Below are 25,812 nucleotides of genomic sequence, written 5' to 3'. Positions count from 1 at the left end.
TTGAGGCACACGGACGGACCAATGACAGTAGAAATATACAAGTATACATAGTACACAATACTCAAGGCAAAACACACAGTGTTAAGCAAAAGCAGGAAAGCAATTGGAACATTTCCTTGACAACAAAATATATATACATTACATTACAGTAACTCCGGCATAGAAGAGTGGACAACGGGGAGGCGGGTGGGTCAGTGAGGAATCCACAGGCAGATATTGTATCTACCAGAAAAAGCGTTACCGAAGGTAAGTAACTTGTTCTTCTGATAGATACATCTGCCGTGTGGATTCCTCACCTTGTGAATAGAGTCCCACAGCAGTCCCCACTCCCGGAGGAGGGTGTCCACTCTTCTAGACCAGGAAATCCTGAAGGACAGAGCGTGCAAAATGACCGTCCCTCCTCACTTCGGTATCCAAGCAGTAATGCTTCGCGAAAGTGTGGAGGGAAGACCAAGTTGCCGCCCTACAAATGTCCTCCACAGGTACACCTCTAGCCAATGCAGAGGATGAAGACTTAGCTCTTGTAGAATGAGCCCTTATACCCTCTGGTGGTTCCTTACCGGCCAAAGAGTAGCAGATCTTTATGCAGAGGACGATCCATCTCGATAAAGTTCTCTTATGGACCGCTCTTCCTTTCTTGCAGCCAGCAAATCCAAGGAAGAGCTGGTCTTCCAAGCGAGAGTCCTTGGATCTGTCCAAGTAAAAGGACACCGCCCTCTTAGGGTCCAGACGGTGCAGTCTCTCTTCCTCCTTGGAAGGGTGAGGGGGAGGATAGAAGGTAGGAAGGGTAATGGACTGTCCTAGGTGAAAGGGAGTTACCACCTTAGGCAGAAAAGCAGCCCTGGTCCTAAGAACCATTCGATCAGCATGAATGGACAGGAATGGGGGCTTGGAACTAAGAGCTTGAAGCTCACTAACCCTCCTTGCCGAGGTTATTGCAACCAGGAAGACAGTCTTAAGGGTAAGAAGCCTCATGGGACATTTATGGAGAGGCTCAAAGGGAGCACCCATCAAAAAGGTCAATACAAGATTCAAATCCCACTGGGGCACAATAAAAGGTGAAGGAGGGAACCTATTAGTGAGACCCTTCAAAAGCCTTAAGACCACAGGAAACTTAAAAAGAGAAGGCTGGTCAGGCAAGCAGAGAAATGCCGACAGAGCCGACAGGTAACCCTTCACCGTGGCAACCGCAAGACCCTGCTGCGCCAGAGAAAGGGCAAACTGGAGAACATTAGACAAATGTGCCTTCAAAGGATCAACAGACCTTTCCCCACACCACGTGACAAATTTCGACCATCTATAAGAATAGATGTACTTAGTGGAGTCACGCCTGGCTGACAAGATGACATCCACAACGTCAGGCGGAAGGGAAAAGGAATTCAAGTTGCCCCGTTCAATCTCCAGGCATGAAGGTGCAATGTCTGGAGGTGGGGGTGTAGAACCTGCCCCTCCATCTGAGAGAGGAGGTCTGCCCTGAGAGGGAGACGGAGCGGCGGGTGAGAGGAGAGATGGAGAAGATCTGTGTACCACACCCTTCTTGGCCAGTCTGGGGCGACCAATATGACTTGGGCCCGGTCCTGGCGAATCTTCCTCAGAACCCGAGGAATCAAGGGTATGGGAGGAAACGCGTAAAGGAGTCGACCTCCCCAACTCAACAGAAACGCGTCCCCCAAGGCTCCATGCATCGGATACTGGAGACTGCAAAATGACAGGCAGTGCGCATTCTCGTAAGTGGCGAACAGGTCCACCCGAGGAGTTCCCCACATCTGAAAGATGTCGTGAACCACCTCCGGGTGAAGCCTCCACTCGTGGTCGGCAGAGAACTGTCGACTGAGACTGTCTGCACGAACGTTTAACACCCCGGCCAGATGATTCGCCATCAGACAAATCTGATGGTCCTGAACCCAGGACCAGAGACGCAGAGCCTCCCTGCAGAGACACTGCGACCCCACTCCTCCCTGCTTGTTGATGTACCACATCGGCAGTCGTGTTGTCCGTCAGGACCTGAACTGACTGACCGCGAAGGGAAGGGAGGAAGGCCTTGAGCGCCAGACGTATTGCCCGCAACTCTAGAAGGTTGATATGAAGCAACCTTTCCTATGGAGACCAAAGACCCTTGACCTCCAGATCCCCCAGATGAGCACCCCACCCGAGAGTGGATGCATCCGTTATCACTGTGGCCACCGATGGAGGCAGTTGGAAAGGTTTTCCTTGAGACAGGTTGCCTTCCACGCCCCACCAAGACAGATCCGCCGCAGCTTCTCTGGAGATCCTCACTGACTCCCTGAGATCTCCGTTGTGCACCACTGCCTGCGGAGGCACCACTGGAGTGCCCTCATGTGCCAGCGTGCATGGTTGACCAACAGAATGCATGAAGCCAACAGACCGAGCAGGCGAAGGACCTTCAGGACTGGAACGACCGCTCCATTGTAAAATAAAGGAATCCTATCCCGAATGTCGCGAATCCTTTGAGGGGGAGGGAATGCACGACATACGGTTGTGTCCAGTACGGCACCTATGAACAGGTTGCGCTGGGAGGGCACCAGGTGAGACTTGGGCACATTTATCGAAAAAATCCAACCTGTACAACAACTGGGTTGTCTCTTGCAGATGATGGAGCACTCTCTCTGACGACTCTGCCTTGATCAGCCGGTCGTCCAAATAAGGGAATACTGGAATCCCTGATCTCCTGAGATGCGCCGCCACCACTGCCATCACCTTGGTGAAGACTCGAGGCGCAGTAGTAAGACCAAATGGAAGGACCGCAAACTAGTAGTGCTGCGATCCCACCGTAAAACGGAGATACCTCCTGTGCGACTTCAGGATTGGGATATGAAAGTAAGCATCCTGCAAGTCGAGCGACACCATCCAGTCTTCTTCTTGCAGCGCCTGAAGAACCTGAGCAAGGGTGAGCATCTTGAATTTCTCCTGCCTCAGATAGAGATTCAAGATCCTGAGATCCAGGATTGGACAAAGTCTGCCATCCTTCTTCGGAATCAGGAAATACCGGGAGTAGCAACCCTGACCCCTTTCCTGCTCTGGGACCACCGCTATCGCACCCTTTCTTATCAGAGTCAACACTTCCTCCTGCAGAAGTGACAGATGTTCTCGGAGCAATAACCTTGGCAAGGAGGGAAATTGGGAGGGAATTCCCGAAAGGGAAGGGCATATCCATTTTCTACAAGATTGAGAACCCAAAGATCTGATGTAACCGATTCCCAATCCTGTAGAAAATGGGTAAGCCGGCCCCCAACCGGACCCACATGATCCTGAATGTCGGATCTAGGGCTGCTTCTCAGGGGCAGGAGGGTTGGAGGAAGTGGAGGAGGAAGAGGCCTGACGTCCACGAGGACGTGCTCTCTGCTTTCCCCTATATGTCCTATATAAGGAGTTTTGCTGTTGCTGTTGTTGTTGCTGTTGCTGCTGGCCTTGCCGGAAATTCCGAAAGGAAGAGCGACCAAAACCCCTGAATCTTCTGCCAGTCGAAGAACCTCTCATTTGAAGACCTAAAGACTTGGCAGTCGCTCTACTATCCTTAAACCTCTCAAGGGCCGCATCAGCCTTCTTCCCAAAGAGGCCAGAACCATCGAAAGGAAGATCTAACAATGTTGCCTGAACATCCGCCGAAAAGTCAGAGGATTTCAACCAGGCGGACCTCCTAGTAACGACAGCAGTGCCCATAATGCGCGCCACAGTGTCTACAGTATCCAGACCGCTCTGAATAACCTGACGAGCCGCCGCTTGAGCGTCAGAGATGACTTCCTCAAAGTCCTTCTTGCTGTCATCAGGAACTTTTGGAGCAAGAACACGCAAAGAATCCATAAGTGCGTGTAAGTACCTCCCCATCAAACAAGTGGCATTTGACGACTTTAATGCCATACTGGAAGAGGAGAAGATCTTCTTTGCCACCTGATCCTGCTTCTTTGCCTCCTTCTCATAAGGAACCTGAGGGAAAGCACTAACGTTCTTTTTGGAACATGCAGCCTGAATGACCAAACTCTCCGGTGAAGGGTGAGATGTTAAAAAGGCAGGGTCCTCAGGGGCAACCCTGTATCTTCTGGCTACACTTTTAGAGACAGCAGGAGTCGACAAAGGTTTTTTCCATACTTCCAAAATGGGCTCTGTCAGAGCATCATTAAAAGGAAGAAGAGGTTCCACCACTGAACTTGGAGAATGCAATACTTCAGTCAAAATATTAGATTTGAATTCTGCAGTAGGCAAAGTTAATTTAAGGAGATCGGTAGCCTTCCTCATAATTAAATGGTAGGGTTGAACATCCTTAGAGGGTGTACTAGAGCCTGAGGGTAACTCCCACTCTGGAGAGAAATCCAGACTTCCTGCGTCTGCCAACTCCTCAAAACCATCTTCATCAAATTCACCTTCTTCAATGTCAGATTGTGAATCTAAGAACCTCCTTTCCTCCAAAAGTCGTTGAGCCTCTCTTCTGGATCTCATCTTGACACGTTTTGCCACCGGATCCACCACCGGCTCCGACGGATTCTGAATCGACGTCGGAATCGAACTCGATGGCTCGGAGGGATGTGTTCAAGGCCGATTCGGAGCAGGCGAAGCCGGGATGGGCGTCGATGGCTTCGGTGGAGGTGGAAAATGCCACGGCGGCGTCGGGGCCGGCATGTAAGGCATAAATGGAGCCAGAGGATAGGAGTGAGGAACTCCTAAGCTAAAAGCCAGAGGACCCATGGGACCCGAAGGTGCACCAGAGGGGTACCACGCCCTTGAAAAGACTCCATACATTGCATTGAGAAACGCAGATGGGTCTTGGCCTGGGGCAGGAAAGGGCGGTTGAAAACCCTCTGGCCTGTCTCGAGGAGTGCTCGGATTCGGCTCATCTATAGGCGCGGAATCCCCATCCTCTCTAATCTCTTCCTCATCTCGGACCGGGGACGGCGCCGGAGATGGATTCGGAGACGGATTCGGAGCTGGAGTCGCAATCGGAGCCGGAGACGGCGCCCGAGACTCAGATGGAGAGGCCTCACCTTCAGGTTCTGGATCCGAAACATCAAGAGTCACCACCTTCGAACGTACCTTCTTCGGTGACCCCGACCTCGATCTCGACTCCTTACCAGAACGACGTCGGGATTCATGTCTCCTCTTCTTATGTTTTCTCTTCTTTGAAACATGATCCGAAGCCGACTTCGATGATGACCTCCCCCGAGATCCAGATCTCGACCTCGATCTTGACTTCGACCTCGCCCTTCGAGAACGGGACTTCAACGATTTCTCCCTTCCAGCTTTCAACTTAGCTACCAGGAGCTTCGCCTCTCTCTCCCTCAGGGCTTTCGGGTTCATCTTCTTACACGAAGAGCAGTCATCCACATCATGGTCCGAGCTCAAGCACCAGGTGCAGTCGCTGTGTGGGTCGGTAATGGACATCATTTTGCCACATTCTCTGCATGGCTTGAAGCCGGTCTTTTTTAGAAGACATTGTCGAAGATACAGGATACAGAGAAGCAGAAAATGGTAACAATATAGACAACAAGTATCCGTTGGCTACAGAGATTCCCGATAACCGTTAGCATCGACGACGCGGAAAAAAGGGAACTGATGTCATCACGCCGGCGTGGGCCTATTATAGGCGTCGGTGACGTCAGCGGAGTCGCGAGCGAGGCCGTGTCTCTATGACGTCATTAGTCCACGTCGGCGCGAGGCTACGAAAAAAGAATTTCCGAATGTTGCTGACGCAAGGGGATATTCACAAGGTGAGGAATCCACACGGCAGATGTATCTATCAGAAAGGCCGTGTCTGGGAATATTACAAAGTGGACTGCTCGCATCTCCTGGAGCCACAGAGCCTTGCTAAGGAAGATTAATGTTTATTGAGTCTGGGGCGGGTTCACAAATTTTGTAAATTCGACCCTGATTATCAATTTCAATTTTTCAAATTGAAAAAAAAAAATTAAAATTGACCCTGATTATCGAAAACCCAGAGCACTGCATAAAAGTTACCTCCCTTTGGTTTCGGAAAGATGCTTAGCCTGTTCGATGTGCGCATGTTCATTTGCACTGGTTGTATGAATAACTTCGGAAAGAGGTCCCTGTAAGCTTCAGCACTTTCATATACATCTGGCCGCTGTCTCTTGTGAGTCATGAGGCCTTTTCTTAGACCCACGGGTGTTAAGAGAAGCGAACAATACATGCTCGGCATGCATGTGAAGAGGCAAGAACATCAGATTTGTCACTGAAAAAATTAAGGGGGCATGGAGTGAGCAATTATGTGAAGGTTCTGTTCATGCCATTTCACGAATGACAGTACACATTTGGGAGTGCTCCTTCTGTCTAGAGTTGTGTAAAAGGATGTAAACTAAATTCTAAAACTCCATACAATTTGCTGTGGGTGGCCTGCATCCAGAATTAGTAGCTTTAGGTGAGTTGTGCCCCTCAACAGATATATAGGAGACAGAAACGCGCAGGTTGCCCCGAAGGCTCTGACACGCTCTGGGCATTTCTCTCCGGTAGCTGCAAGCTCATCTGCGCCGCACCTACTTTGCACACCAGGTTGTATGCATGCCCAGTGACATTTTGTGTGTCGTTCTTGCACAGGAAGTCCACTATTAGTGGCTTGCTCCAACTCTCATCAGTACTCCTCTACCATTCAGTGAGGTCGGCATTGCCCACCTAGTAGAAAGGATTATTTATTTTATTTATTTTTTCGTTTTTGAAGAGCGCCCTGTTATCCACAAAAAGGGGCCTTCTGGTGCTAGAAATGCTCTGGTAACTAAAGGGTAGAGCCAGCTGTTGGGGTGAAAAGTCTTGTTTTCAAACTTGGCTACACAACCTCCCTGTTAGCGTGTCCCTGTCTTGATTGTGCATGTGAAATAAAAGATTCAGTGGCTTTCAAACAAAACTGCTGTGCTCCACACCCTCCTTATGGACTAGTTTCTCACTAGCGTTCAGCGCCACAAGCACGGTAGAAGCACTTTAATGATCGGGGTTGGTCCTCCGTGCAATAGATCTGATCTGGTTAAGGAGTTTTTAGAAACGCACCAAGGGTAGATGCAACATTTTGAAAGAGGGATTTTTTGGAGAAAAAAAGCGTTTCATACGCTGACGACACCCAGCTTCTCTTCACCTGCCGTAAGAGCGATGAATTCGAGGGGGAAAGTATCCGTGAGTGCCTTGGGGCTGTTTTTAATTGGTTCCATCTGAACAGCCTCAAGTGCAACTCGGATAAATCAGAGATACTTTTCTTTGGATGTCCTGTGGAACCGGACTGGCATGGGTGGTGGCCTGCCGACAAGTTCCCTCCTGCTCAGGCTTCTAAATGGGCTAAGAACCTGGGAATCAAAATCGATAATGGGCTTACCCTCAAATCCCAGGTGGCAACCCTTACAGGGACCTGCTTCGGCATCCTTCGGATGCTTCGAAAGTTTTTCCCTTTGTTGTCTCAGGAACACCGGAGAATAATTGTACAGGCCCTCATTGGATCCAGGTTGGATTTTGCCAACATTCTGTATCTGGGTCTCCCAGAATACCTTTTACAGTGTATGCAGGTGACCCAGAATGCTGCAGCACGAGCTATTTTCGGCCTGCATCGTCGAGCCAGTGCCTCAAACCTGCTGCAATCCCTCCATTGGCTTCCCATACGGAAGAGGATAATGTTCAAGGCCTTGACACTAGCCCACAAAGCTTTGCACGCCACGGGTGCAAAATACCTACAGAAGAGGCTGGATTTTTACCGGCCGACGCGATCCTTAAGATCGGAGTCCCTAGCACTTGCTGTAGTTCCACATATAAAGAAGGCATGTCTGGGAGGTCGGTCCTTCAGCTTCCTGGCCCCTCAGTTGTGGAATTCCTTACCCCTGTCCTTACGATCTACATCCGATCTGCTTGCCTTTAGGAAGGGTCTTAAGACTTGGTTATTCTCTGATTAGAGCTCTGCTATCCTTATCCTCTGTTTTAGTTTTCTTGGTTGTTATGTTTTTCAGTCTCTTTTCTGGGTCTGGAGCACAAAGCGCCGGGACACTCCTTTGGAGTAGCCGTTGCGCTATACAAGACCCATAAATAACATAACATAACATAACATTTGTAATGCAATAGGTCTCGCATTTATACGAGTTTATGCCATGGGAATTGTAAATCACAATGCCTTTTATTTATGTTTTTTAAAAACAAAAATAAAAGGCATTGTTATTTGCAATGTCAATAGCTCAAACTCCCGTAAATGCGAGACCTATTGCATTGCAAATGCTTTCCCTTTGTGCTGTTTACTACATCTTTATCTTCCTCCTTTTTCCTGTTTGCGTGTTTTTACCTCTCTTCCTGCTCGCAGTCCATATCTGGGTTGAAAAAATAAGTGCTGGTTCCCAAAAATTAGTGCTGGTGGGCCCCCATCGGATCAAATTTAAGCACTGCAACTCCTGCTCATATGTTAGGCACAGAAACATGCATATTTTCAAGTCACTCTACTGAACTCGATATGACAGTAAACGAAATAATGATGCTCATTTAAAGTAGCGCATTGGGGGTGCTTGAAGGCCTTCTGGTCTTGTCTAATGATAAAACAAGAACCATTCACCTCTATTGAATTCTATTTTGGTCAACATCTAAATGGAAAGAGCCTAAAAACATACAATGCACTTGGAGTGGGACGTGAATGCCCTGGTCCACCTGAAAAATGTGTCGCACAAGAGGGAAACGGGGTTCTAACTTCTAAAAAAGCCTGCCCCATTACAAAGAATCAAACATATCACTGTTTTATATTCTAGCTACTAGCACTGCTGATTCAAATGCACATACCGTGAATAAGATACCCAGCAAGAAATGCACAATGCTTTCACTGTACAATTATCTAAGGGGAGGGGGAAGCACAAACCCCTTAATAGCAATGCAATATTTGTTTTTTTTGTTTAGGAAAATAACAGTTACAAGTTTGCTAGCTCTACTGATATAAAAATAGGAAACTTTGACCGCTTTGAGGTATAAGCGATCCCTGGAGTGGCGTTAGTGCTGTATTTTTAAAACTGAAAATTTATGAAGCTTGGGTAGAGAAGTGTGAACTTTTTTTCAAAGCAATCAGGTAATGTAATGTCCATTTCATTTGTGTTCCAAAAGAGGCAAAGAGAACAGAAGATACAAATAAAACCTGGATCTGTTAAAAACTTTGGAAAGGATTGCATTCAAAAGAGGATTCTGTGTTCTAGACTTCATGTTCATCAACAGAGTTCACTGATTATTCCGAAGCATAAGGAGCAAACTCCTGAAAAAAGGAATTTGCTTCTGGATCAGCCATGGCTTCAGGTAGATACTATAAGATTTTAGAATGTCTGCTGATAAAGGAGAATATGCTATGGTCATGCTTCAGCAGATCAGGCTATGGGATATCCCACAACTTCCAGGGTGTATGGTACAAGGCTCTGTTGCAGCTATATTTCAATCTTGATATCAACTAAACTGAATTGTAAAACACCTAGCTGTACACCACCAAAATGCTGAAACCTGATTAGCTCAGAGCTGTAAGATTTCTACCCAGGAGAGTCATTGCTTCTAGGTACCGGAAACGAGCCTCATTACAGTGACATCGCATAAATCACCATACCTTCTTCCTATAACAGCTGTCTACAAATTATGGAGGTCAAATATAGAACTAGAATGTTCACATAGCTCACATGAAGAGCCTGCACTGGGAGACGTGCTGCTGGAGAAGGCTGCTACCCTCTTCCTGTCCAGAAGACTGAATATGTGCATGGAAAGGTTTCTAATCTCTGCTGCTACAAGTTTCTGAAATGAGTGCTTGAAACATTCCTTTCTCTTTGTTTGTATTACCTAAATTAAAGTGTCCTTAGTCTCTGACTATTGTGTAGTCCATGACAACTTTTACTAAATTTTAAAACATGAGCCTCGTTGAATGGCATTTAAACTGTTATTTAATTTAAAATAGATTTTAAACAACCTTGTGGGTAGTCGTTTATAAAGTACACAGAGGGACATTTTTATTAAAAATGTGTGTGATTTTGCAGCACGGCTGGACTGGGAGCAGCAACCAGCCCTGGCAATCTTCTTTTGACCGGTCGTGGTAGCAGGTGGTGGTGGTGGTAGTGGTGGTATGGGGGGGGGGGGGGAGGGTGCTAGTGAGAAGCACCGTTCCTGCTTTTGTTACATAGGGCTGCTATTGCAGCACTTCTGCAAAACCGGCCCCCACGAGCCCAAATCCGGCCCCCATCCTTCCGGCTCACCGGGAAAACGCCCAGTGGCCAGTACTGCTAGTTCTGCCCTGTTTTGCAGCATGGGCACATTCATGCTGGTATATGCAACTACTGACAAAAGGAAGTGGAAAAAAAGAAAAATGAAACGTCCAAACACAAACATTTGCAGGATTTCACTACACATGGAACCACAAATCTATTCATAATTCTGCCTCTAAATAGCTTCCAGCACCTCTAAAAATCTACTCCCATACATTTAAATCGAAGATTAAAAAACCTCCCATGCCTACCAAAATGTTACCATTTTAAAATTAAGGACGTATTAAGTAACAGAGGCGATGGATAAAACACAAATGAGGAAGGTGGGTGCGAGATTTAGGGAATGATTTCTTTCATTAAATATTTTCAGCCTTTTAAAATATATTAAGGTGCAAATGATTAAAACCCCGTACTTCCTCTCGCCTTTTTTAACCAGCAAGCTTGGTATTTGCATTAACACTTCAATACTCAGGAAAGACTTTAAATTCAACAGCTCCCATTCCAACAAAATTGCATTCAGTAATGCATGAGCTTTTTCTTGCATATAGAATGCTTCTACCGTAGTTGTTCATTAAAACGTCATGGTGAAGCTACACTACAATAGTGGGCAATCAGTTGACAGTCTGCTGCTACGTTGGGATGTGCACAACATATATTCTGGCGCGGATGAGGAAGAATTTTTAAGAATTTATAGAAAATGTGACCACATTTTAGCTTTTCCAGAGCACTGACCATAATTTCTATGACAAAAGGACATCCTTCGCTGTGCTCATTCACTGCAGTCTCCTCCATAAGAATCAATTTCAATTCCACATCACCTATAAGAGCAATACAGTGTGCCTCAAATTTATCATGAATACAGAATGTATGGCCTCTTACTCGTCACCAATCAGTAACTACCTGGGAGTGCCCTCCCCCTCGGATAACATTGCTTAGAATGCATAATGTTTTTTATCTTAGATGTACTAGAGCAAATGCTGTGGTCTGTTGTATGGGATGAAAAAACAAAAAGGAGAGCAAGGGTTTTTGTTCACATAGGTGAACGGGGAGTACTCCTGTACCCCTGGATATGTCACTAGAAACAGAAAAAGGAGTACCACCAACGTGGAATCACAGATTCCTAATGGGGTGTGTAGTTGTACAAAAGTGAGAAATTCTCCTTTTGTTAAAAACCCCTCACTCACCACCTAGTGGTGACATGCTTCATCATCGGGGTCCACCCTAATGACCTAGCGTCATCAGGGTGTGCTACAACACCTGTTTACAGTGGAGCAGGTTGTGAGTGAAGGTGCGTGAAAAAATAGGTGTGTTAAAAATTGTCCTGGTTTAACTTGGGAAGAATAAAATTTTTATTTGCAAGCAACTGGACAATGTTAAAAATAGTGGCGAGATAAAGTGAGGGTGATTATGAACCCATGTAGCTCTATATGTGTCTGGTCTACATGTTTCAACCGTGAAGGTTTCAATTAACCAGGTTTTCTTCAGGACCAAAAAACCAGTAGGGTGGATGGTCTGCGTCCCCTAAAAGACGCACCCGGTCCTACTGCGGATGGAAGTAGGTTATCGGCCTTAGACCTCACACCAGAGATGACTTTAACTAAATACCGAGGTCTCAGAGATGGATTTCATAGCCTATTCCATGGAACAGGATTTTCTGGCTCCGATTCCGCAATGACCTCAACATCCAACAGCAACAAAAAGTCAACATAAATCTTGTTCTCCAACTTACAAAGTAGCCTAGCTAGGTGTCCCTTCCATACAAGGTGCATTTCTTCTGTTGTTTGCTGCACCAGCTATCATCTATACACACCCATGGAACCGAAGCCAGCTGTTGTTACCTTATGCGAACTCCAGTTAATAAGCATGGCCAATTCTTTCCCTTTTTCTGCTGCTTTTGTCTTGTGTAATATCCATCAACATGAAACTTGATAATTAGTGCTGCCTTTAGCCTCAGAAGAGAGGTCTCAGCGCTCGTTTCACAGTACAGGGTCTGTGGCCTAAAGTACCCACAACAAAACATTATAAAGATACTGCAAGTCACAGAGAAACTAGGTCGACGTCAGAGTTTGTTTATAAAGCGAGAGCGCTCCGAGGTAACTAATAATATTATTCTATCAGATAGTAAGAGGATGTATACAACATGTTCACATCATCTTCCTCCAACCCTTTTAAATCCTTGCTCTTTTGATCCTTAATAATAATATTGGACCTGGTTCACAAAGCTTCGATTGTGCCTTTCTCACAGTGATTATTGCGTACTCCTGAATTCCGTTTTTTTTTTAATTACACCTACCGCTTCAAACACTCAATTCTGATAAAAGATTACCCTGCTGATATTTGCACTGTGAAATGCTTAAGAGCAATAATTTGGCAATAATTGATTTTGTATATGCGTTTAAATGGGATAACTGAAGACTACAAAATTCAAAATGTTAAATATGTTCATTTTTGTATGATTCATATATTTTATATCTTTTATGGGTATGCATTTAACAGAATAAAGAAATGTATCTTTCTTTCATAGTTGTAAAGTGGCCCCATGTCATGTCTCATGTAACACCTTTAGAAAAGTCCTAGTATTTTAACCAACAGTGCAAAGCATTTTATGGCTAGTAGGTTCCACTTTCACAATGAAGCGTAGGCTCAAAAAAGCCAGCATGCAAAGTGCTTTTGTCCAAAACCCTAGGATTGGATGAAAGTGTTGCATGACGTGGTGTAAACTGCCAGCTTGGCCTGATAACAGGGAGGCAGCCGCATGCATGTTGAACCAATCAAGGTAACAGTCTGACCATCCTGTCAGTGAAACAACACCAGAGTTTACTCCAATGACCAACAATCTGGATCACTCCATCATAAAAATTAGATCATTACTTTATTTTTTAAGGAATACATGGTAGCATTCCATATCAAACCAGTGCAAAAATAAGTAATTTTTTGCCTCGGCATTTGGGCTACTTCTAAGAATGGACATGAAGATTTTATAGGGGTGGGAAAAATTTGTTGAATTTGATTTCGCATAATTACATGAAATTTCAGGAAATATATGCAAAAATAGGCATAACTATTCAAAATCCTACTCCGGGATTTTGCCCCATAAAAATAGAGCAAGAATAAAAAGAACCACGTACAACAGGCACTTATGTTCTGGTTGTTGGCATTCCCACGTTCCCGCCCTATGAACCTGCGACAAATGCAGCGTAATTTAACAACATGTAGGAAATTTGGGAATTTCAAGTCCAAAGCGAAATGTTAAATTCTCGAAATGACACCATCGTAATATAAATGTCTCCCTGACTTAATAATAAGAAAATGTAAAAGGCAAGAATAAAAATCTTTTTTTGTCAAATTGTCTTGAATGGCCTGTAAAGGCCTGCATTCATTATGGTGTCTTTGCAAAAAATAACATTTTGACGCACGAGATTTAATACAAGAATAAAGTAGCACAGAAGACGGCTTTCGAATATTTTTGAAACGCCCCTGTGCCTGGTAATGTCACATAAAATGTTTGGCTTGCTTTGTTTTACAGTCCATATAATTTTGTGGTAATGTAAAAAGTATTTCTGCGCATCCGTGATATTTAATTATGTAAGAAGGTGTATCCTCAAAACCCCTACCATTCTTCAACTTGCTTGCAGTATTCACAATTGTGCGTGATAAATGTGTGGAAATGTTTTCATTTTAGAGGGCATGGTGACATTTTACGCAGAACTGTAGGCAGGGAATATACAATTTGAAGACCCTTGTCTGAAGTAGTTTAAGCTAAGTCACTTGCCGAAAGCAGCCAAGTAAAATAAAATAAAAAAAGTACGAGAATCAGGGTGGCAAATCAGGCTGATAATGGTCTTAGTAAATTGCCTGTTTTCCAATTACTTGAAAGAGGCGATTACCTGCCTGAAAAAAACAACAATCAATAATCCCTGAGAAGAACACAAATCATCAAATTGCTCGAAGCCAAGGTACAAACTGAGCCTAGAGTTAATAAATTGGTACCTGGACGTGGTCAATTATAGGCTGAGGAGGCGGGTGTTGTTGGGACTACTTTTTGTATACTTCAGTACGATGCCGTAACTGGGATGGGTAAGCTCAGACATGGGTCCTGTGCACACTGCACCATTGAAACCAAACTATACCCATCTGATACGGCCCTATATGGGTGAAACCAGTCTTGGGTTGCTTGTGTTCCTGTTCAGAGAGGATCTAGCCTTGTAGTTCAGGCTGAACTGTCCTTTTTGGAGCTTGCATATGTCTGCACTCAAACCGAGGTGGCATGGTTTGCAAAATAACAATGGACTGGGAAGCGGCACAAATAATTACCAGTGGCTGAGCTTAATTCAAGCCTTCCATCCATTCCTTTTTCGTAAACTTCAGTGAGACGCCCTAAGTGGGGCGGGTATGTCCATATGTGGGTCCCATACCGAGTCGCACTGGAACCAAGCTATACCTGACTGATGAGCCTGTATAAGGGTGAAACATGTCGTGGGTTGCTTGTGTATGGTTCAGAGAGGACATGACCTGGCAGTTCAGACAGAACTGTTCCTACGGGAACAGGTTTAAGACTAATTTGCACATAGCTTCGCCTAAACGGAGGTGGTATGGTATGAAAAATAATGATGGTGATGGAATAAGGTCTGAGTAATTACCAGTGGCTAAGAATAATTCAAGCCTTCCATCTTTCACTTTTTTGTAAGCTTCAGTGAGACAGGTATGTCTCGACATGGGTCCCGTGTACAGTGTCCCACTGGAATCAAGTTATACTTGACTAATAAACCTTGTAAGAGAGAAACCAGTCTTGGGTTGCTTCCAGACCTGAGAGGAATTGACCTGGCAGTTTGGACTGGACTGTTCCCACTGGAGCTGGGTTCAAGTCTGATTTGCATAAGGCTGGGTCCAAACTAAGGTCACATGGTGGGCAAAAAAACGATGGACTGGAATGTGGCCTGAGTAACTACCAGTGGCGGAGATCCTTTTAGGCATTCCATTTATTACTAATATGTAAAAGGATGGTGAATCGATATTATACCTTTGCACCTCTACAGATGGTTCAGGCTATTAGTGGATCTGTGAGAAATGTAACGATGAGAAAGTGATTATTATGCTCGTGTGTTTGTTATGTATGCTAGGTACAGAGTTGCCTGAAAGTCGGACACTAGAAGCTTCGAGATGACATTCACAGTTCGTAAGTAGTATCTACTCCAACTGCAAAAGAGTTCAAATATAGCTTGCCAAATAATAAAATGTTCCCCTGTATGCTCAAATATCCTCCAAGACTTCCACTCATAAAATACAAAGAAAATCAGGCAAATGCAATAGGTTTATAAGAGAGCAGTATAGGTAGTCAAAACTCAAGCAGAAGAAAAATAGTCTGAATTACATGCAGTGTTATCTTTAAATGATTCAAGACAGTGCTAGTCATTCATTAATCGGTTAGATCAAAGTGAGGCACACGAATTAGGAAATAATGTGTGTACTGACCAATGGTAAAAATTGTACGCATATTATGTAATGTATGTGACATCAGAAGAAGTACTAGAACCTTCATTAATTGAAGGTTATGCCAACACTATCTTTTGGGCATCTTGTAAAAGGGTCAAGGAGATCATTAAAAATAGTAGAATAAATGATGGCGCCAGCCCCAATGGTCTACCTACAGGTCTTTTCAAATAGACTACTTTGTTTTGGTTGTTCTTCCTACATGTATTGTATAACAATTATTATAAGCTAGAAGGGATTCCAGACTCTTGGTAGGGTTCTGTGGCCTACCCTTTATTTAATAAGGAAGATACAGAATGAGAGTCCTTATTGATGGTGAGGGTAAGTTCTACATCGTTCGGCTGTTAGAAAAGCTAAACATGTGGGCCAATGGACATTACTTAGCATCCTGGTTTCAGACAGACTTTCGAGAGGGAGGGACATTAGATAATAGAATACTGAAGACAATATTAATTAAAGCTCACACTAGCCCTCGGAAAATCCCATTATATGCCTGTTTGTATACTTTAAAACATCATTTGACTGCATAAAGAGAAATGTGCTGTAGAGAAAATTACATTGCAGTTGAATTCCTCCTCTCATTCTACAAGTAATATACCGAATCTACCAAAACACTGAGATCTGTGTCAACACAGGGGAAAACAATTACATATTGATCAAAATATACACCAAAAGAAGCCTTGAGCAGGGGCGTGTGAGCAAACCAAATGCCTCCCATCCCCTTAGGCTTTTGAATTGTTATGTGGCAGGATTTGAGGAGGCCATTTGCAAATAAGAATTGCACACCAAGGTTAGGGGAGCATGCAATGGTTATTCTCAAGTATTCAGATATAATCGTGTTGGACAAAACATGTGTGGGTTTGTAACATTTAGTTTCTGATCTGAAGACATATTGTGGAAAACTTCCAGGCAGTCATTTCCTTAACATCTAATGTAGTAATATTCGGGATAAAGATTAGGAGGAGCCTGGTACTGTGCATTCATCCTTTAAATATCTGGGTGTCTGGCTCCATGAAACAAGGGGGTACTGATATCTTTCACCAACCTAAATCTGCAGGAGGTATCTTGTTTACATTATCTCATTTGGCTAGTGATTTACTTGACTGGCCCCACTTTGGGACCTATTTTTGAAATAATCTTTGGCAAATCCTTACCAGGGGTTATGGTAATGAGAGATTTTGGGCATGTTATCCACTTGGTTAGATCTGACACAATGACATGTATTCAGTTGTTTATTTAGGCTTCTTCAAGCCACATCGTAATACCAGATAAGGCTGAAATTAGGCCCGTTAAATCAAAAATTGACAGGAAAATCTGCATTAAATTGGTGCTATTACAGGAACAAAATTGCCACACCAGGTACTTTAAAAGTCATATTGCAGGAAGAACTAAACAGTCATAGAGTCATGTGTTTGAATACAGCACTGCAGGAACTTGAAATGGTGCATTATTGGTGATACAGCGCAAAAGGAGGTAAGGCAAACATCTATTTTATATTTACTAGAGTACTTATAGCAAAGGAAAAGTGTTCACCTTGGTGACATTTTCCTACTCTGAACCAGGCACTCAATCTTATATTTCATATACTACAAAGAAGACACTTGAAATTTATTTTTACAATTTAGGCTATAGTTATTTAATTTTATTGAAATCAGTCAGAGATGAAAAATCAAGATACATTTTGATAAATGTATTTTTTGCAATATTAGATATTGCAAATTGATTCACTTTCTTTGTATTTGTCTGGTCCTGATGAACGAAATAAGGAATTTTTTAAACTTGGTGTTTGAACCACTAAGGATGCAGTCGAAACATATTTTAATAGGAGAACTGCTGATATTTGCCTTCATCAAGTTAAGGAAACTTGATAGGTCTAATATGCTGGCTGTGAAAACACATAAGTATGTCTAATACAACGTAAGTATGGGTTTAGATATCCTTTGCAGGATGAGATAATGCTCTAGTCAACGTTATGTTGAAATCTAAATGCAGTTTGGTATCCTAGCCCTATGCATTTCTAATCATCTAGGAAGTTTGCTGGGGTTAACTGAGAAGGTTCACTAGAACCGCATAAAGGACTCATTTCACCTTGTAAAAGTTTGAAAAAGCATGTCAAGTGATCAATTTACAGCACATTTTGCACATAAATGGATTTATGCACAATCCTTCTCCAGTTTATTTTTACATCGTGCTACTTTCCAATAAGTTCCAAAAATCTGGATGGGACAGGGTGTAAAAATAGAAAGTATACAAACCTCACAATGACATGTCACAAATACTAGTGCTAAGCAAATCCTACAAGCTCATGCAGTAATGTTACTGATTACCTTCACAGAGCCTACAGAATCACAGAGCAGATAGGTTACACCAATATTAAATATTATGGTTCCAAAGAACAGTAGTGATAGAGAATTTTTGTCCAACATAGAAGATGAATGAATGTCTTTACAGAAGTCAGGAAACAATAGCCTTAGCTTTAGGTGGTATCAAGCAACCAAAATTCCCAATAACACTTGTGAACTCTGCATGAGGTTTCCATCATTTATCAGCTTTAAAAATAATTCTGAATTATAGGGCTCATGACAATGGCGGACGGACTTCAGTCCATACGCCATCGTATCGGATTTGGGACTGGCCACCTATGAGGCGGCCTACCCACAATCCAAATAATGATGCAACGGGGTCGCATTCCCTATCTTTTGTATTGCGGCGGGGATGCTGTCAGCAGCCCCCGCCGCAATACCAAAAATATGGAGTGTACAGAAGCCTACACTACGTGGCAGGCACCATGCGGTGCCTGCCATATAGTGCAGGGTTATGTAAGGGGAAGGGCAAATGTTCCTGCCCCAGGGATTAAGGAGGGCCTGCTAGGGTCCCCCAAGTCCGTTTCAGTCAGTCCTTTCACGGCGGGTTGACCGCTGTGGAACAATAAGAGGAAAGGGATATTATAATCCCTACAGCGGTGCCTGACCGGCACTGCCACAATTCAGGGACATGTGGTGAGTCCGACGGACAGTCGGATTGAATCCGCCTGAGTGAAACTGTGACCGACCACCACCCTTCCCCCCGCCCTCATTATATGGCAGGGGAAAACCACTCTACGATGGCACAGGGACCGCAACAACAGCCTGTCTGTGACAGTTCCTCAGCCATCGTAATGAGGCCCATCATTTTGAAATGCGATACTTTAGCATGTTCCATCAGCTGGCCATTTTTTAAAAATACTGACATTTCATTGTTAAAAGTAAACATAATATTATATATTACTCTCCAGGGGCAGCTCCCCCATTAGGGCGGAGGAGCGTTGCCCCAATGCTTTTTCGCAGTGTGAGAAGCAGAAACATAAAATGGTATTTTAAACACCATTTTATGTTAATGCTTCTCGCACTGTGAGAAAGCAGAAGGGTATACATGGTTGAGGAGGGCGGGTGGGCGGGTTGGGGAGGAGTGGCTTGCCCAATGCTGTGGGCCCTGGCTGTTTGGTCGGCCCCCTGGGGATGACCAAACCAGTCATGCGCACTCTGTATTTTCTCTATATAGGCTGCATGCAGCCTACATAGGTAAAAGGGCCTCCCCCTAGGCGCCGGCTGGGCGCCGTCCACTCCAATCACAACGCTGCCATTGCAGCCTTGTGATTGGCTTAGGGGAGGGGAAGGAGGCTGTCTTCTTCCTGTTCCTGCTGGAGGCAGGAGAGCAGGAAAACGCAGGACCCGGCCAGGAGCGGAGGCGGCGCGGGACCCGGTAAGGTACGTTTTTATTTTTAAATTCCCCCGCGCGAACCCCTGCGTGACTCACCCACGCGAACCTCCCATCTCCCCTCCCAGCGAATCATGCCGGCCGCAAATGTCATTCTCTCTTCCTTCCACTACAGCACACAAAAAAACTTTGTGAGAGTGCCATATTATGAAATAAATAACACAATTATGTCAAGAACATCCACAGCATGTTTAGAATGGGTTACTATTTTGGCAGTAACAGACATAGTGTTGCTAAACATACCCCTATTTCAAGGATGGGCCTACATTATCCCAGGGACAAACATAATGTTCCCAAGCATGCTCCTCATCTAATGAATGAGTGACCATCATCCTGCACTGACTTTGTGAAATAGTAGACACATCACTGCTTTCAACTATACAACAAGCCTATTAACAAATCAGAAGCCAGCATTTCCAAAGGACAATGACACAATCCAATGAAAAATATGGGCGGAGGGAGGGTGGAGTTTCAAGTCACTACTTGAATACAGCATGCCTCGCGCAGCAGCGCATGCGCTGCCCAGGCTCGACCTAAAAACTGTAAAATTTCCACAAGTATGCAACTCACCTTCCAGGCGTGAAAGGCACATGAACAGCTCCATAACCTCGGACAACATCATTTCCAAACACATCTGGTCCATACACACTCACAACAATTTGAGGCCCTAAGAAAGATAAAATACAGATATTAAACATGGAACACATGGAAAGGATGACAGAACTGCATAAAGAAACAAAGCAAACTCTTGTTCTTACAATGAGATAATGCATAGTGCTTTTTAAAAGGCCACTTCATGGAAATTACTATTTTTGAACAAAATAGAAGCTGACAGGGATAAAACAACCGCGCCATTTGAAATCGTCACCTAAGTAGTACAACTACAAAGAAACAGTTGCCCACCTCAATGATCAGCTGCTCATTGATCAAAATATAAACATAACTTGAAAACAAGATGAGAGGCAACGATAGTAAAGAGTTAGATGTCAGAAAATTAACAGGTAAGTAAATAAAAAATCGCAAGTCTTGAATGATAATTAGTTTCTTTTCTTTAATAATTTAATAATTCTTTCTTATTTTTTCACAAATGCGCATTTGTGAAAAAAGAATGATGAAATAATTAAAGAAAAGAAACTTATCATCATTCAAGACTTGCGATTTTTTTATTTACTTACCGGTTAATTTTCTGACATCTAACTCTTTACTATGGTTGTCTCTCATCTTGTTTTCAAATGACTATTTTTCACTTGAAGTAAAAATGGAACATTGAAAATAGCTAGAAATGCCAAAGTTAAAACATGAAATATTGGGACTGAAGAAGCAGTGAGCACAATACTAAGCAGCAGGTCGGTACATGTGTGCAAGCACTTAGTAGAAACACGCTGAAAATGGCTTCAAGAAAATAAGCATTCACATTAGATAATAGTGTGCCGGTTCAGTAGGTTTATCAATATGCAAATGTGATGTAACATATAGCATCCTTTTTCCATGTTTTAAGATTGTGCTAGGGAATATCGAAGGGTCACAATATCATGACCAGAATATTGAGCGACAAAATTTCAAAGAGGAAATTGCACAGAGGGAGGTACGGATTTACTATTCTTTACTCCACATCTATGGACCTATAAGATACTTATGCATCACCACGGTACATATATGTTGAGTTAGGTATAGAAAATCTATATAAATTTACCTTTCTATATTTTGTCACTCGATATTCTGGGCCTGATATTGTGACCTTGTGATATTCGGTCTTCGATATTCCTGACCCACATCATGTTTTAAAATAAGCAGTAAATTATGAACTGGACAGACCTGCTTATTTTAAAAAAGTACTTTTTTAATTGGCTTAGTGTTGGAACCTGGGATGTCAGGTTACCTAGGGTAGCCTGGCCTAGGGGTAAGGCATGCAATTCTAGAGGCACAGTGCGAAGGTTGCAGACCACCCAGCAGTAAATCCACGCAATAGCACTTAAAAAGGACACTACACCAATTTGTTAGGAAAATATGAGCTGTTTTATAAATATAATATCTTTGCTCTTTTTACTTTCAGAATTCACAATTAAATTACACTTCAGTTTGTTTGGAATATAGCAAGAATACTTTTAAGTTCTAAATCATATTAACAACCAGCATTTATAGTATAGACAGATCACTTAACCAAAACTGGCAGGTAACCCTTACACTTTTATAGCTCAGTTAGGCATTTACTGTACTCTGCTTACTTTACATCATTTCTCATTACAGCATTACTTTAAAGTTTGGCAAGATCAGCACCTAAATTAGATCAGGGAAACACTTTCCTTTACATAAATAGCATTGCAGTTCTTCTTATCTTGTTAAAGAGAAATTGGTTAAGAACCACTTAAGTCAGCTTACAGTAGGACCCTGTCAGGGATTCCTCCTAGACGCTGTACTCCCAGAGACAGAGTCTCAATCTATATCCCTGGTTAATCCTGTGGAAGTCACTCCCCCACGTAACTACCTCCTTACTTGTTACTGTTGTTCATGGGATAGTCCTGCACCAGAGGTAAAGGATTAACAGGCGCGAGGGGCTGGAGAACCAAGGCTGAAGAGGCTCTCTCGCCTCAGAAGACTCCTCAGCTCGGGCCGACTCCTCCGCGCTGCTCCCGCTCAGGAAACTACAAAGGCAGACACCACAATGCCCCCAGGCCTCTACCGGGCCTTGTAACTCTCCCTCCCTGCCCGGGCCGGCTACTCAGCGCGGCGCTCGAACAGGAGGAACCGAGCCGATCACTCGGCCAGCTAAAGAAGCCTCCGGCGCCTCTCCTCAGCGCTGGTCTTCACAGTCACTCCTCCGGCGGGCATGCGCGGTAGCGCTCTTGCCGATGCCGCCTCCCACTGCTCCCGCTCCAGGACAAGACGCTACACTCTTGGGCCTGCTCACCTCTTTGCCCCTCCTTCCGGGGATATCTGCATCAGACGGGGCATGCGCGATGGCGCCTTCACTTTCTTCAGAACTGGGTCGCTACCGGCAACGCGACTCAAGCGCGATAGGCGCCCCCGGGGTCCCGCTCACGAAGGGAAGCCTCGCCAGGCTTCTCAGGCTCAGTGGGTCCCGTGAGGGCGCTGGCACAGAGCGCAAACGGTGTACCAGAGGTCCCGCTCCCAATCCAAGGAGGGATACAAGTTCTTCACCTCACACCTTCCACCCAACAGGCAGGGGGGCTTGCCACACGCCACAGGACCAGTCAATGGTAAGGAAATCTTACAGTTGTTCAGTGAAGGTATTTCCTTTCTTCACTATAACGAAGAGGGGGGTAAAAACGGGGGGCTCCTTCAGGATAAGCCACAGTGCACTTTCTCAGCACTAGTCCACTAGCTCTCCTTACTGGGCAGCTAAAGGGGCACAGGAGTCTTCTTAATTCAGTTCTCAGATCCAGAAGTTAACCCCTGACTAGCTGTCCAGGGTCAGCAGGAAGAACTAGTCTGGCTAGGACAACAGGAATGGCGAAGGAAAAGCCTTGACAGAGGGCTGCTCTTGTAGAGGAAACCACCCTTCAGGATCCTACCCCTACTAGACCTCAGCCTTCACTCTAACTGCTCCTCACTGACAGACAAAATGGCTGTCCAGCATTCCGCCTTATATAGGCTGCCCTCTCAGTGGTCCAGAATGGACCAGAAGGTTCTGGAACGCCCTATACTAGTCTATGGACAAGTTCTAGGCTTGGCAGTTAGGGCAGTTGGTAGCCACCATTTTGTGGTTCCAACTTTCCCTGTCAGAACAGGCCTCTGGACCTGAGGTGAAAGATTATGAGGGGAAAAAGAACACCTATCCCCTTGACCAATACCTATAAAAAGTAGTAGACACAAAAATTATTAAGGGTATGAGGGGCAAAAAGGGGACAAAATAAATAATAATGGGGAGGGACTACGCAAAAAATCCAGACAGGTCTAACAAGCGTCCCCCCCAGCTGAAAGTGGGGAGAACTACCCAACCCCTTGGGAGTCCTCATCACTAAGGCGGAAATACCTGGAGAGACCGTCTGCATTGGCGTGGTCCACTCCAGGCTGATGTTCCACCCGGAAGTCCATTCCCTGTAGGGAGATGGACCACCTCAACAGCTTGGGATTTTCCCCCTTCATTTGCATCAGCCAACGAAGGGGTCGGTGGTCGGTCTGAACCAGGAAGTGCGAGCCAAAGAGGTATGGCCGCAGCTTCTTCAGAGCCCACACCACCGCAAAAGCTTCCCTCTCAATCGCACTCCACTTCTGTTCCCGGGGAAGCAGTCTCCTGGATAAGAAGACTACAGGCTGATCCAGGCCCTCTTCATTTAGTTGCGATAACACTGCCCCAATGCCATGTTCTGATGCATCCGTTTGGACAATGAACTCCTTGGAGAAGTCTGGGGCCCTCAGGACCGGTGCTACACACATTGCCTGCTTCAACTTTTCAAAGGCTTGCTGACAAGCCTTTGTCCAAACTACCCGTCGAGGTTGTTTCTTGGAGGTGAGCTCCGTGAGGGGCGCTACAATAGTGCCATACCCCTTCACAAAGCGACGGTAGTAACCTGTGAGGCCCAGGAAAGCTCGGACCTCAGTCTGTGTCTTGGGGGGTTCCCAGGCCATGATTGCCTCAATCTTCGCCTGCAGGGGCTGCACTGACCCCCTACCCACCAAGTGTCCAAGGTACACAACCGACCCCATCCCAATCTGGCATTTGCTGGCCTTGATTGTCAATCCAGCCTTTTTCAGGGCCTGGAGAACTGCTTGCAAATGTTGCAAATGGTCCTCCCAACTGCTACTGAAGACAGCAATGTCATCCAGATAGGCAGCAGAGAAACTCTCCATTCCAGAGAGGACCTGGTTCACCAGCCGCTGAAATGTGGCAGGGGCGTTCTTGAGCCCAAAGGGCATCACACAAAACTGGAAGTGTCCCTCAGGCGTGGAGAAGGCTGACCTTTCCTTTGCTCCATCTGTCAAGGAGATCTGCCAGTACCCTGAAGTGAGGTCAAAGGTACTTAGGTATTGGGCAGCTCCTAGCCGGTCAATTAACTCATCCGCCCTAGGGATTGGATGAGCATCAGTCTTTGTAACTGAGTTCAGTCCTCGGTAATCCACACAGAACCTCAGTTCTGGTGTGGTGCCTGGTGGGGCGGCTTTTGGCACTAGCACCACCGGACTGGACCAAGGGCTGTTGGAGGGTTCTATCACTCCTAGCTCCAGCATCTTGGCAACCTCGCCATGGATGCTAGCCTTCACCTTGTCCGACAGCCTGTAGGTCTTTGACTTTACTGGGGGGCTGTCTCCTGTGTCCACATCATGGGTACACAGGTGGGTTCTTCCCGGGACAAGGGAGAACAGCGAAGAGTACTGTTCCAATACCTGGCGGCAATCCTCTCGTTGCTCAGGAGTTAGGGATGGGGAGAGAATCACTCCCTCCACCGACCCATCCTTCTCTTGGGATGAAAAGAGATCCGGGAGAGGCTCGCTTTCTGCTTCCTCAGCACCATCAGTCACCAACATCAGGATGACCTCTGGCCTCTCATGGTGGGGTTTGAGGCGATTGGCATGCAGCACCCGTAGGGGCTGTCGCGGGGTCTTAAGATCCACCAAGTAAGTGGCCTTACCCTTCTTCTCCAACACCTCAAATGGGCCTGTCCAACGATCTTGAAGGGCACTTAGCTCTCCAGGTTCCATCACCCATACTTTCTGGCCAGGCTCCAACTCCACCGGGTGAGCATTTTGGTCGTACCATTCCTTCATTACTGCCTGACTGGCCTCCAAGTTGTCAGAAGCCTGCTTCCACAACTTGGCCATCTGGCTTCTGAAGGCCAGCATGTAGCTCACCACATCCTGAGGAGGTTTCCTGGGAGACTTTTCCCATCCATCCTTCACCAGGCTGAGAGGCCCACGCACAGGGTGCCCATACAACAATTCAAAAGGGCTGAAGCCCACTCCCTTCTGCGGCACCTCTCTGTAAGAGAACAGCAAGCAAGGCAGGAGGACGTCCCACTTCCTTCGTAAGCTCTCCGGCAGACTTCTTATCATGCCCTTCAGGGTCTTATTAAACCTCTCGACCAGTCCATTTGACTGGGGGTGATAAGGAGTGGTGAACCGGTAGGTCACTCCACACTCCTTCCACATTGTCCGCATGTAGGCTGACAGGAAGTTGGTCGCCCTGTCGGACACAACCTCCTTGGGGAATCCTACACGGGTAAAGATTCCCATCAGGGCCCTAGCCACCACAGGTGCAGTAACAGTCCTCAGAGGGATGGCCTCTGGGTACCGTGTGGCATGATCCACCAGAACCAGGATAAACCTGTGACCAGCTGTTGTTGGTGGATCCAATGGCCCTACAATGTCGATGCCCACCCTTTCAAAGGGGGTGCTAACGACTGGA

At 45.3% G+C, this 25,812-nt stretch overlaps 1 protein-coding gene across 1 annotated transcript in view; it reads right to left on the bottom strand.

Annotated features, from left to right (window-relative positions):
• Positions 1-25,812, bottom strand: part of B9D1 (B9 domain containing 1) — a 503,829-nt gene that overhangs the window by 306,864 nt on the left and 171,153 nt on the right. Inside the window, exon 4 of the mRNA XM_078665170.1 lies at positions 20,019-20,115. Coding sequence (XP_078521296.1) covers positions 20,019-20,115 — 97 coding nt within the window. The remainder of the gene's footprint in view (positions 1-20,018; positions 20,116-25,812) is intronic.

Source organism: Lissotriton helveticus, chromosome 10 (assembly GCF_964261635.1).
Source record: "Lissotriton helveticus chromosome 10, aLisHel1.1, whole genome shotgun sequence".
In the NCBI taxonomy this organism is placed as follows: Eukaryota; Metazoa; Chordata; class Amphibia; order Caudata; family Salamandridae; genus Lissotriton; species Lissotriton helveticus.
The sequence above is the reverse complement of the archived record's forward strand: the minus strand, read 5'-3'. Positions and strand labels throughout refer to the sequence as shown.